This window comes from Brugia malayi (assembly GCF_000002995.4).
Source record: "Brugia malayi strain FR3 genome assembly, contig: Bm_v4_Chr1_scaffold_001, whole genome shotgun sequence".
Taxonomy (NCBI): Eukaryota; Metazoa; Nematoda; class Chromadorea; order Rhabditida; family Onchocercidae; genus Brugia; species Brugia malayi.
Window position 1 is genome coordinate 8,540,545 of NW_025062475.1, and position 13,370 is coordinate 8,553,914.

At 31.5% G+C, this 13,370-nt stretch overlaps 2 protein-coding genes across 4 annotated transcripts; one reads left to right on the plus strand and one right to left on the minus strand.

Annotated features, from left to right (window-relative positions):
* Positions 1–4,459: 4,459 nt before the first annotated feature.
* Positions 4,460–6,425, minus strand: Bm10826 (Uncharacterized protein; the record flags this gene model as incomplete). Its single annotated transcript, XM_001900510.2, has 5 exons — positions 4,460–4,522; positions 4,908–4,991; positions 5,384–5,582; positions 6,058–6,174; positions 6,388–6,425. 5 exons carry the CDS (start codon positions 6,423–6,425, stop codon positions 4,460–4,462), a joined length of 501 nt encoding a protein of 166 aa, XP_001900545.1.
* Positions 6,426–6,842: 417 nt separating this feature from the next.
* Positions 6,843–11,447, plus strand: Bma-rgs-5 (Uncharacterized protein; the record flags this gene model as incomplete). Of its 3 annotated transcripts, XM_043077149.1 has the most annotated exons (12): positions 6,843–6,873; positions 7,365–7,484; positions 7,757–7,849; positions 8,013–8,111; positions 8,445–8,529; positions 8,793–8,916; positions 8,994–9,121; positions 9,738–9,885; positions 10,041–10,158; positions 10,582–10,774; positions 10,931–11,075; positions 11,352–11,447. In XM_043077149.1, 12 exons carry the CDS (start codon positions 6,843–6,845, stop codon positions 11,445–11,447), a joined length of 1,380 nt encoding a protein of 459 aa, XP_042933083.1. The 3 variants fall into 3 exon arrangements, with proteins under 3 accessions (XP_042933083.1, XP_001900546.2, XP_042933084.1); XM_001900511.2 differs by lacking the exons at positions 6,843–6,873; positions 7,365–7,484; positions 7,757–7,849; positions 8,013–8,111 and having other exon boundaries at positions 8,519–8,529; XM_043077150.1 differs by lacking the exons at positions 6,843–6,873; positions 7,365–7,484; positions 7,757–7,849; positions 8,013–8,111; positions 8,445–8,529 and having other exon boundaries at positions 8,779–8,916.
* Between the last annotated feature and the right edge of the window lie 1,923 nt (positions 11,448–13,370).

Consider the following 13,370-nt stretch of genomic DNA (forward strand, 5'->3'; position numbering starts at 1 on the left):
TTTGTTTTCAAATTTTGGAAACTATCGAATTAATATATTAAAGTATCCACAAAAAATAGCAGGAAGAAGGGGTGACAATACTTAAGTTAGTAGTGTGAGATGCAGGTTTTACTTTTAGAAATGATATCTATATTGATAGATGGATTATATAGAATTCATAATTAGAGAAAGTTACTGAAGTTGTAATTTAAAATCACCAATGTAAAATAAGGAAACATGTAAATCTTTTTTTGCACTGGTAACGTATCTCATAACTTATTTGACTTTATTAAGCTCTCAGTTCATGAATATTAGTAATTCCGATTAATTTTTTTCTTTAATCAAAGTAGAAGAATCTTAATGATTTTTTTTTTGTACATTTTGGTGCTTTTAATTTCAAGCAGTATTTAAATTTATCTGAACTGGTAAATTTAAAAATTTAAAGAAAGTTTAAGATTTTCTACAACATGATTGCTTGATGCGTCGGGATATTAATTAGCTTTTGTTCAGTTTGAAAGAGAAGTTTGGACTTTAGAAATGGACTTCATGAGACTAATCATAATCGCTAAATGCCATTTATAAAATTTGCTTCAATGACTAAGGACTTTATGTTTCCATCTGTCCGAACATCTATGATCTCCCGCATTGTTAAAATTGGATAAATGTTCTCGTCATTACCTACCGCTAATTTGAACAAGTCAAATTGCAATGCTCAACCCTCAGTGTAAAAAATGAGGTATAAAATTTACACAGATTTGTAGTTTGATATCAAAAATAGGCCAATGAGACTTCTCCGTGTTAACTTAGTGAATGATTCTTAAACAGTTCCAGCATCTTTGGTAGTAGTTATTCCGGAGTTGCTCAGAAGTTAAATCCTTCATCACACTTTTTTTCCTCATCATCCGTTTAACGGAGTACTTTGGATTGAATTATGAAGCCAGAGTGAAGAGTTGAGTGTGAAGTAAATCACTGCAATGTTAGTATACCGTATTTTGCTTAGGTAAAAGGATGAGGGAAAAGTCTTTAGGCAACATTGTAGATATTTTAATTAATTTAAAATTTGCTGTATAAAGAATAGGTTATTTGGTTATGTATCATTTTTTGACACATTCATTTTATGTTCAGTTGATAAGTCTGATGAAGTTTGATGAAGTAGTAAAAAGATAAAAATTGAGAGATTTTCACTTAGTGAATCTGTAGATTTGCTAATATCTCGGCCAGTTGTGTAATTGCAACACTTTATGTATCCATCAAGATGGACTACTGGGTGCAAATGTACTACATTTTTGTGTTTATTTCCTTCTTTAATTTAATTTGGAGTGGGGAAAAAGCATGCAGAAACATAAAAATGGATAATTGTCTTCATTGGAACTTATGATGAAAAAAATAATAAAAAGAGAATTTTGACATCACACTTCATTTCATTGAAATTTTTTAAATTTTTCGTTTTTAGTAGATAAAGTGAGAGCTATCACTCAGAAAGTTCTTTTGCTGTGCAATGTATAAAACCGATGCTTGAGAGGTAATTTAGAACAGATGAAAGCATAAGGATTGACCTCATGCTCTGAAGCATTTTATGCTTTCCAACATAAATTAATCCGATGGGCTAAAACCAATAACTGTACAATGTGAGCCGTTGCTAAATTATTCTAAAGGATAATTTAAACAATGCTTTGCCATAAAATGGAGTGAAGTGGAAAAGGAATTGACATCCAGCATAATACAAGCAATAGACAGAGATAAAGCATTACGAATTCTAACAAACGGATGTAAGTCATTTTGGTGAATTGCAAAAGGTACTTTAAAAAAACTGCATTTAAAAGACCATTTTTATAAAAGTGATGAGCACAGGATATATTTGAAGGAATATAAAAAAAATCATGGAAATGAAAATCTAACTACAAAGTATCTTAGCCAAGCAAAGGCATTTTTGTGCATCTCCACCAGATTTTGACTTAAAATCTTAACTTCCCTTATGTCTTTACACGCCAACGATTTCGCTATAACGGAAGCACATTTTTATATTCGCATAGATTCACAATAAGACACTTATAAAAAACCAATTCAACAATTCAGAAACACAAAAACACTCATAAAAGATTAAAAATGATTAATTTTGAGAGGATGAAGAAGCATTTGTGAAGCTATACCACTTGCGCAAATAGATAATAACTTGATTGTAAACGTTTTTTTCCATCACTAATTTTAAGAAGTGTGGATGACACCTATCAATGTGTCCCTCATCAAATACTATTAACGTTCTTCGCATAAAGTGTAGTAAAGTGTGAAATAGTACTTCACAGTATCCACAACGCTTATGGACATGTTCAACCAGAATGGGTACGCATCATCCTATTAGCTGTCATTAATTTGATAATCACCAAGGTATCATACTAGTAATAGACTAGAAGCTAATTCTAATCTAAACTAGAACTAATTCCATTCTCGATAGTATTTCTCGGACTAAAGAATGAAGCTAAATAACTCCATTTGGAAAAAAGAAACGTTTCTTCGCCTTTTTATTATGTCAATAACACCTTTTTGTTCACATAAAGATTTATTTTCTCTGGTGGTTATGCAAAACAAATTTATAGCACCCATTATTCGGCTAATTTCTTAATTAAATTTGCAGCCACATTTCATTTTATATCTATGAAAAAGTTCACATTTAGATTTGCACTCAGATTTTATGTAAAATTTTTTTTATTTGAAGTTTTTTCCTTTCAAACGCAGAAAATAGAAGAATTATGAACAATCAATATTACTTTTTAATTAGATTCCCGTCCAAATTTCATTTCATACTTGCGAAGTTTGAAAATTGGTAAAAAATCTGCGTCTGTGACACCAATGAAGACTGTTAAATAAAATAGGATTAATAAACAAAAAAATAGAAAACAAAGCTTTGTCTACTATCAATGAATATCAAAATAGAGTGCAAACAGTAAGATTAGTATGAAAATAGATGAGTGTTTAACTTATAATGAGAATAGAAACAACAATAATGGATGATGGTTCTTGCTATCCTCTTCAAAATGCAAGGCTTGTGTACACTTATTTTACAATATTTGTATAGAAAATAATTACTTCCATTTCTAATTTTTTTTTATTTCTTCTTCTTGTTCTGCAGTTTAACTACTTTCGTTTTCACCTTTCAAATGAGAGTTTAAATTTTAGACATTATTCAAAGTTAATGAGCCAGATTTTGATAATGGATTACATTATCATTATTTATTATACTTTCTACCAATCTGTAAACAAATCATTACCAGTTTTAATATTGCTCTGATTATTTTTTAACCAAAAGAATCATGGTAATATTTTATTTATAAATTTAATTTAATTCCAAATTTTTCCATGACAACTTTTTTATTTCTTTTCCCATTTTTAAATTATTTATTTATAAATCCAATTTAATTTTAAATATTTCCATGATTTACTGCTCTCACTACGAGTAGCTAGGCCAAGTCAACTGGTACTGACTCAACATTCTCAAAACCCTTTACAGAAGCTGGTTTATTTCGTAAGCTACATCTTTGAGAATCTGCAAAAGAGTAACGGAAAATCCTCTTCAGACAACAGTTTTTGATTTTCAGATATCAGCATCTGTGTCAAGTTCGCGAAATTATAATACTTCAAAATCACAAAGATACAAAACTCAATACAAAGAATGTTAATGGTTCCATAGAAAATAACTGCATATATCAAATGTGATTGATATTCACAGAAAACAGCATTTTTGAAAGGGGAAGTTCAGTAATAATAGTATAGGAGAACATATTATATATAAACATGTATTGTCGAGAAATCATAGATTCTTGTCAGGGAAGCTTTCTTGGTTATGGTTTGGAGTTGACTCAAACGAATGTGTTAAAGAGTTTGTTGTAATAACTTTTATTCGCTAAGACAACAATATACTGATAATTTGCTAGAACTTGAAGGTTAAAAGAAAAGGAAGAAATAAATTAATGGAAAATTTAAACAAAGAATTTTTAAATATATCGAATTAAATGGTGCGAGAGAGCAACAGAATTGTAACTAGCTTTAGCAAAAAGCTGATAGATAAAAGGTTAAAATTTTATAAGTAATGGTTATAGTGAGCAAAGAGCCGTACATCAGACGATCTTCATTCTTTATATACTAAGAAATAGATTTTAACATTATGTCGGTTGCTGATAAGAATGACTCTTAACTCTTCTACAATATTTTGACATTCAAGTAGATTTGGTTCCGAACAAAGGAGTAATTTTCAACACATTAAGCAATACACATACTCTTTGTTAACAATTGAAAATTTTTAAACAATGCAGATAAGCTTAACTACAACTGGAAGATGTGTTGATAAATGATTACTTACATAAGATACAATTTGAAACAGTCTTATATTGATCTAAAACATATTCAATTAAGACGACCTTTCGCCCTAGAAATTAATACAATTTATTTTGACATACTATAATAATTTGGTTTTTTTTTCGATATATCAAAATGACCTTTTAAGTTCTTGCCGTTCAGATTTACGCTGTTTACGAACTGCATCAATCTGCTGCAAAGAAATCATTAGAAGAATAAAGGGTTTTCCAGAAATTTTTCTGGAATATTGGTGGAAATTTGATTTCACCGCAGAATCTCGATACTTAAAAAAATCAAATCCAGCCAACTAAAACACTCGTTTCAAAGCCTTATTTTTCAATAAACAAAACAGCATTAAAATACAGCAGAGTCATGATATATCAGATGGCTAAGATCAAGTAGCATTACACATAATCAACTGACAAAAGATCAATACAGTAGAAAATAAAATGACTAGCACGTTTCTTTGAGCAAGATAAAGCTTGAATAAGGCCCCGATCGCAAATATCTCCTCAAGAAAGATGAAATTAAATTATGAACTGCCGGATTTTGGCTTTACTTATACGAAAAAAAAGTACCTCGACAAAACTTTTTGGAAAGTGAGTTTTTTCTCGATTCACACATATGATGCAAAAGGTTTTTGTGTAGAAAACACTACAATCCTAGAAAAAAAGAGTAAAATTAACCAGAAAGAAAATCGTCTTGAACTTCATTTGCAAGTAAAACATAATTGTCGGAAAAAAAGCCAAATTTCCTGAAGTTTCCGATCCAGAACCTCTAAACACCAGCAAAACTTTTCATTCCTCATCGTTCCTTCATTTCCAAATATTTGAGAATTAATAATATTTGAACACATGAAACTTCTTTCTAAATTGGAATCTTGTACGGCTGGTTTTTAAACACTAACATGTACTGATTTGCGAATTTTTTGGGTTAAATTCAGCATCTTTTCAGTTTAAATTTCTAATAGTCAAACTTCATGTTACATTACGATCATTAAGAAACTTCCGTCTCCTACGCGACAAAATCAAATATTCCCAAAATATTTGTCTACCTCATCAATGCAGACTGATTGTCCGCATATGCTGCAAATTGCTCCCAACACCAGTATATCGAAAATGTTTGCCGTTTTACTTCCAGAAGGCTTGTTATCAATGTCAGTTTTTGTTCGAGTTAGCCTCCTTTCATTCACATTTCGATTTCGGAATGGATCCAACATGTAGTACATTTCATCTTTGTACTGGTAAGTATGCCTGAAAAAGGATTTTCCAAAATTTTTATTTAGATTTAAAAATTTTTTACACTATCATATATAAATACAGGCATATGATTAAGAGTTATCACCGTGTTCCAAGTTCCATAATTATTCAAACGAGTTACAAATCAAGCCAATATCAATGTTTCATCACTTCATCACTATTTGCTTTCAGAGCGTAATTTGTCCAACTTACTATACTACATCGGGAAAAACTCTTTTAATTCACAGAAAAGTGAAAAAAGATACGAACTTTCCAAAGAACTAAATGATTTAATCTGTAAAGCTGTTATGAAACAATTCCTTATATGTTTAGTAAAACGAATAACAACTAGGTAAAGGATATATAAGTTACATTTTGTGAGACAAATGAATAAACTTCTCAGTAATATATTAAAAAATTGAATTCACAATTCACCTAAGAGATTATATGACAGGAAAAAAAAAGAAAAAAAAGAAAATCAAGAGCTAACGTCCGGCCCGAAACTTCTACCAAACCATAACGGCAATTCTCGGTGAGACCACACAAAAAGCATGTGAATTTAATCAAATTCCCCTCTCTGTCGTTTCTCAAATCACAGTTATCCGAGCTGAAAGAGAAAGAGTAGAGAGACTGTCTGCAATTTTATCGACGAATGAAATTCTGAATGTGACACAGCATCGAATCACCTCTGAAGCAACCTTCTTTAGCAGAGAATCAGCTCGGAGAAAAGCACACATCCATTAAGTGATTTTTATTAGCTCTACCAGAGTGACTAGCAGGAAGTAATCCAGTTCAAGTAAAAATATTCAGGAAGACCAACCTGCTACGGCACGATGATTCTCCTCCACCACTGTCCATATTAATAATAAAATCCGTTTGAGATAGCCATGATACAAGGAAGGCCGCGTTTAATTCAATACAAATAGATTAACCCCGCAGGGTTTTGGCCGTCGTCAAGTTTCTAGCTTTTGCAAAGTTTGTGAAATTGTGGTGGGGGGAAGATATGGTGTCAATGTCTTTTACATTCCGGTGTCCCGTGGGAAGGTCTCTGAACAAGATTACTGGCCGGTTAAAATAGCCGGAAAATCATGATATGGCTTAATATACATAGGAAAATAACAAATCAATGTACGAAGTAAAATTGTCATGCACTATTCTAAACTTTTCAGGATATGGAGCACTACGGATACTACAATTAGCAATAATGGGGAATTATGATGGGTGATTCTTTTCTAATGCGTTTGAAGAATTTCGTCTGATTGTCCGAATTTTGACATGTTTGCTGTACAAATAAGCGATGATTTAGGTTAGCTGCTAAAATTTTGATGATTCTCTTCCACTTTTTGAGGAGAAATTACTACCGATGTTAATATTAAACTTCATTCTTTTTAAGTTTTCGAAGTTCAACTCTATAAAAAATAGATATTTTTCCATTTTCAGTTTAATGATTCGGTGTAAGTTTTATTTATGTGACAATTTGGGAGAGTTTTAAAATATTTAACTTTATTTACACTTTATCCTATTTAATCTTCGGGAAAATCTCTTAGCGCATATTATATATATATTATGACGTGCAGTGGTGAGGCCATGATAAGTGACTTTTTCCAAATATCTTGTAAGAATTCCGTCCAATTATACAAAGTGTGGCATATTTTGTTATACAAATAAACACTGGAAGATGACGTCAACATTAGCAGATGCTAACAGAAGAGTTCTCCATTAAAGAAAGTGCAGTGCTTGGACAAGCAAGTGTTAAATGAACCTAAAATTCACCCTTCTAGCGGCTGGACATTTCAGGTGAATCACAGCCATCAGCTCAACTAATTTTCCCAAAATCAGCTTTAGTGTACACACTGAACGAAACGTTGAATGATTCTGTTGCATTGGCATATTTTATTCAGTTTATGGAAGGAATTGGTAATGATTTCATTAGTGAATATAAAGTTTTACAAAACATGTTAGTTCAGAATGTTGTTTGATGAGTGATTTTCCATTTTGTTGCCATTTTTATTTTTAAACCTAAAAGCTAAGGTTAAATGATACATGGATGAAGGTTGATGATAATGAAAACTAGGGGTTCTTTTATTTTTTCGAGAAACGTTATAAAAACATAACTTTTTTTCTTCCTTCTTACCATAATTAACGTAGCTTTCATGCTTATTTATATTTGTCCTATCCTTAACTTTTAGGTCAGCTTAATTTAATCAAATTTTGGCTGCATGCTGAAAGTTTTCGATGTTCGGCACTTACAGTGAAAAAGAACGATGGAGCCTTGGTCGCAAGTAGTTTCTTTCTTTCTTTACCGAAATGTCGTCCGAAAAGGAATTCCATACAAACAAGTTTTCTTTGTTCTCACTGGAAAATTTTTTTTTTACGTGTTTTGCAGAAGGTTTTTAACTAATTAATTTAAATGCTAATTGCGATAAAAAAGTTATATTGTTTCAGTGATCAAAAATGATGCACTTCGTATTTATTCGAAATATATCAGTGAAGATGCATCCTGTTCAATCAACATTACTGACCATTTGCGGAAAATAGTATTGGGTGAATTATTAAGTATTAAAGTAGTTATTGATCATAGTAATAGAACGTGATATGTTTTAAGAAAGACTCATTTTCTATTCCAGATACTGCAATATTTTTTTATATAACAATGGTAATGGATACGCAAAAAATCTGAAATGGGTGATCATCTCAAAATGATCCAATTCATAATTGCTTTTATACCAATTCTGATTTTTAATATGACAGATACCATCCTTGTTCTGCATACCGCTGTTACTGCAAAATTGTATTTATAATTATTAAGAATACGAGCATTCATTAATTCGCGAAAGGTTTTACAATTTATCTATCTGAAGTTCTTTTTTTTTGCAGAACGAATAAATGTTAAAAATGGATCTTTCGATCCTTGTTGCTTTTCTAAAGCACAAGGCTTCGTTTTGAATGTCATGGAAAGTCGGTTTGTATCATTTTTTGTTTAAAAGTTTTTAATAGCTCACTAATTTCTCGTTATGTATTCCACTCTTATTTTTTAAAAACTCTTCTTAAAAATGACTGACACACTATAGTTCTTTTTCCCTTATTCCTTTTGAGAAATGTTTCGCAAAATTTGACTTTTCAGTACAATTTTCACTGTGTTGACTTGATACTCTGAAAATTCCTCCAATTTATATAATATTGTTGCTTTCTAAATTGTTCTGTTGATCCCATGTGGTTTTGTAGGTACTTCAGAGAGTTTGAAAGTAGTGTATATTACGCTAAGCATCGTATAGAGGTTATCAGCAGTGGAGCACTTACGATAAAAGATATTATGCTATGCCAGCCACTTCTCTGCGCATTTGTTGAGGTAAGTTTACTTACCTTCATTAAGTTTTACTTATTTAAAATTTTCACACCATTAAAGAGATCTTTGAGTTTTTTCAGTACATGGAAAATGAAAGCGATGGGAAGTTAGTAGAATTTATTATTTCTGCTGAAAGTTTTGCTAAACAATTGCCATTAACACAGAGCGATGAACAAGCAGTGGAAGATGCTATGATTATCTATAATAAGTATGCTACCTCAAATATTTGAATTCTCTCAGGAGGAACGATGATATCTGCTAGTTTTGAAGGTGTCATAATCGCTCTAGGCTGAGTGGAAACACTGTATGACTTTACAGATTAAAAGTTCACTTAAAATTTTTGTCTGATAAACAACTAATTTAATAGACCATTTTATGTCATTCTTAATATTTATCTCATATGCGAATACATTAAAAAAATTAAGCTATGTCTGCATTGCACCGTTTCTTATGTTGAAGACGTATTTAAGACAAATGTTGACTGTTTAAAACCATTTTTAATGAACATATTTGGGTGAAAGTTTTCGTTATTTTTTGTTTTAGTTTTAATTTTCTTTGATTTTTGAAATATGTGCAAATAGCATGATAATATAGAAATGAATGTTTTCCTGAGAACTTGATAGGATTTTAAGAAATTACATGATTTCGTTTCAACTTCCATAGCAACATTTGCATTCAGGATATTTTTTATTCTGTGTAAGTAAAAATCAACAAATTAGTTAGTGTGAGATATGAAAAAATTACTGGTTGAAAATATGATGGACTCTAAATATGAAAATAAGGAGACAAATTTAATTGGTTATTCTCATAGGCATGTTTTACAGATATTTTTCAATGCAAGCAACAGAACCGTTGAAGTTTGATTCGAAAACTCGAATTCAGATCGAAAGCGACATTTGTTTAGGAAATGGAAGACCTGCTTCGAGCTGTTTCGAAGCAGCACGACTTATGGCTTTACGCATTCTGGAACAAGTAAGCGAACATAATTATGAAAACAAAGCTGTAATTTTTGGTATTGCATGATAGGAATAGCAGAGATTTGTTGTTACCTATTGACTAACATTGATTTGTTGAACTACAATTTTTACAATTTTTCCTTTTTGTAAATCTGCTTTTATCTTTTACAGAATTATCTGAAACGCTTCTCTGCATCGCCAGCATTTGTAAAATATCTGCAGAAACTGATGGTTCAGGTGGAAAACTGTGTCGAATTGCCAAATCCAAATATAAGAAAGCAAACACTTGGTTTATTTTTGCATTTTCGAGATATTTTTTACACCATTCATTAGAAAAAAAAATCATGCAGAACCCTGGTAAACTTAATTGTGATTAGGTTTGAATTTGATGATAAAAAAAATTGTCCCTCGTTTTCTTTCTGTTTGAAGTTTTGTATTTTAGTTTCTCTGCCACCAAAGCCTGAGGTCAGACGAAAATTTTATTCCAAACGTTACGTTCTGCTTTTGACACAAAGTTCACAAAAAAACAAGGGGGTGGGGGGAGGAGAAGGGGCATTAAAAAGATTTAGATTATTTACATATAGTCAAGAACACAGAAAGGCTGGATGCAAGTGATTAAGTAGACACTTTTTTACTGATTAAGAAATCAAAAATAAATAAATAAAATAGAAATTCGTTTTTCGAAGTCAGATAAAAATATTGGCTATTTCAGTGACTGATTCGGATCAGTCCTCAGATACAAGTTTACCGTTATCATTGTTTGATAGAGCGGCATATCGTAATTTGACTCCGTCACTTTCTCCTACATTATTATCACTGAACAGAGATGAATACGAAACAACCTCTCAGCCAGATAGTTCAAATTTCTGTGGCATGAATATTTCTCGTTCTGGGCGGTCAAAGGCGTGAGTTTTTTCAAAATTTTCTTTACATTTATCCGTCAATTTTTCTCAGTACTTTAAAAATTTTGATTAATCATTTGCTGTATTTTTGAAATGATTTGTCTCCAAAACTGATTGAAAACACAGCGTTTTTGCAAATACATTTCGTTCCCACTTCAGGAGCATATCGTTAGCTACAGTTGATGATATGGGTCGATATCGTCCAATGTATGATAACAGTTACAGTATATCCGAAAATAAGGGAAATACTCGACGAAGGCTCAAAAACAAATTAGATAAATATCTACATTATTCTATGAAAAAGGTGTGTTTATGTCAGATTTTTCATATCTATTGACTTGAGTAGAAGTAGATTGTGTGAGCGATCTTTGTCTCACTGTGGAAACTATAAACGGCAGATGAACTCCATTATTTAATTCCGTTGAAATTGAAATAATGATTCTGTAATCAGTGTTTCAGTTCTTGATCAAAGCAAAGGAATTGCAAATGGGAAGGTTACAAATTCAGTCATAAGGAATTTTCATTGAATCACAGCTTTAATGATGAGAAGTCTTTTTATTGAAAGGATAAATTGTTTTAGGAAGCAGAGGTAGCAGACCAAGTAGCACAACTTATTGTTGCTGATGTGCACAATATGGTTTCTGCAGGCAATTCATTAAGGTTTTCTGATTTTTGATATATGTTGCTCCTTAGCAATAATGAACTTCTTTTTTTATCCTTTACTTGTATTTATTTAAAAGGAAAGGTGAAATTTATGCTCATTTGTATGACAAGCTCTTAATTTTATTGCTCAAACTGATTAGCAGTGTACTGTCAAAAGTAAACAAAAGGAAATTATATGTTTTTATAATTTATGACGTAAGCAGTTAATTGCAAAAATTTTATAAAAGTAGCAGATTTGAAATTTACATTCTTATTTCAAACAATTTTAATGCAGTCAGATATATCTGACTGATATTTTCATATCTCTTACAATTCTAAATCTTATTAAAGCAAAGGAAAAGCAAGACTTTTTCGAAAAAGTTCAATTAGAGTACGGCTTTTTTCTTCATGTTGCTGTACAACACGTTTTATTCAATTTGTTATATATATATTGGTTAAAAGATATCACTATTTAATTCATCGGTGAACAGTAGCAGTAGTTTGGGGAATCAGTATAGAGCCAATTTAAGTTAGGTTTATTGTATTATCTTACACGTTGTGGCTATTTTATTTGGACTTTATATTTTTCCTTTATTCTCGTATATTTTGTTCTTTCTTTCAGCTGACGTAATTCCTTGTTTTTCCCTTTCATGTCTGTTTAATAACTGAAATTCATGGAGAAAAACTTTTTCTCCGGTTTCGTTTGCCGTGGCTCAAAATGAATGCAGCAGGTTTCTGTGTGGATTATAGTTAATATATTTTATCATTGCTATTATTTTATAAGCTGGAAATGATTCCTATGTTCTTTTTCTTTTCTTGCCATTCTTGATGTGACTATTCTTCAATGGGAGATTGGTGGATTTGAAATGTTGCATCTCGTTTGGACTTGCTGTGATATGGTTTCCTGAATGTTGGGGTTTTCCCCCATGACAAATATATCGCGAGTTTGTATTTTCATTGCTGAAATAATGCCGTTGGAACTATGATATAAGGCATGTGGGAATTGAAATTCAACATCGAATTGTTCCGTTTTTTGAATCCGTTTGTGTGATTAAATCCTTCCTTGTATCTTGATGTGTTTATATTGTCGTCTGATATATTTAAATCTAAAAGTTCGGAGTAATAGCAGCTTTTGTGATATATAATATCGTGACGGGTAGCTGGAGTGTGCTTGTCTTTTGATTCTGTAATCGTTGAATTCCTTCGTCCTTTAGCGTATCACTATATTTGTCTGCTTATAAAAGAATGAGTACACAAGTTGGGAAAGTGAGTACCACTGCTGACACTAACGTATACCTCCCGTGAAGCAAAAGTCATGTTCATGTGTGAAGATGCTTTACAAAATACTGCGGTGAAATTGCAAGATCGTAGTCTTAGTCCTGAGTTTCTCAATCAAAAATTGATTTTTGCTAAGATTATCTATTATTGTGCAATTTTCACTTTGTTGTAATCTTGAGCACACAAGTTGCTTAAAAGATATCTAGTTCATTCTTGGGAATCAGGTAACGTTGGTAATTGTACTGAAGTTTGAGCTTGGTCATTTTTTATTTAGATTTATCTATGTTATGATGGCAATTTTGCACTCTAATCTTGAATTCATTTTCGGCAATACAATATAAATATTCCTTTAAACTTTTTTGTTGTCGTTTCGATTCCATTTAGAGATCTGATTATATGTAATGCAGATCTATCTCTATGCCGAAGATTTTTCATATATTAGCTATCTCATTTAAGGTTAAATGTATTCTAAGGATTATTCCTCTGCAGCTTATACCAGTAACTTTGGCATCATAACAGAAATTTGTGGTTTTTCATTTGCTGTCGACAAATCCGTCTACTACCCTCACCCCAGAGATTCCTTGACCATCTTTTCCTGGTTTGTTCAAGTATGCTCTCAAATTGTAACTCTGTGCTTTCTAAGCTAAGCTGAAAAAAAAAGGTCCTCAAAATCGAGCTT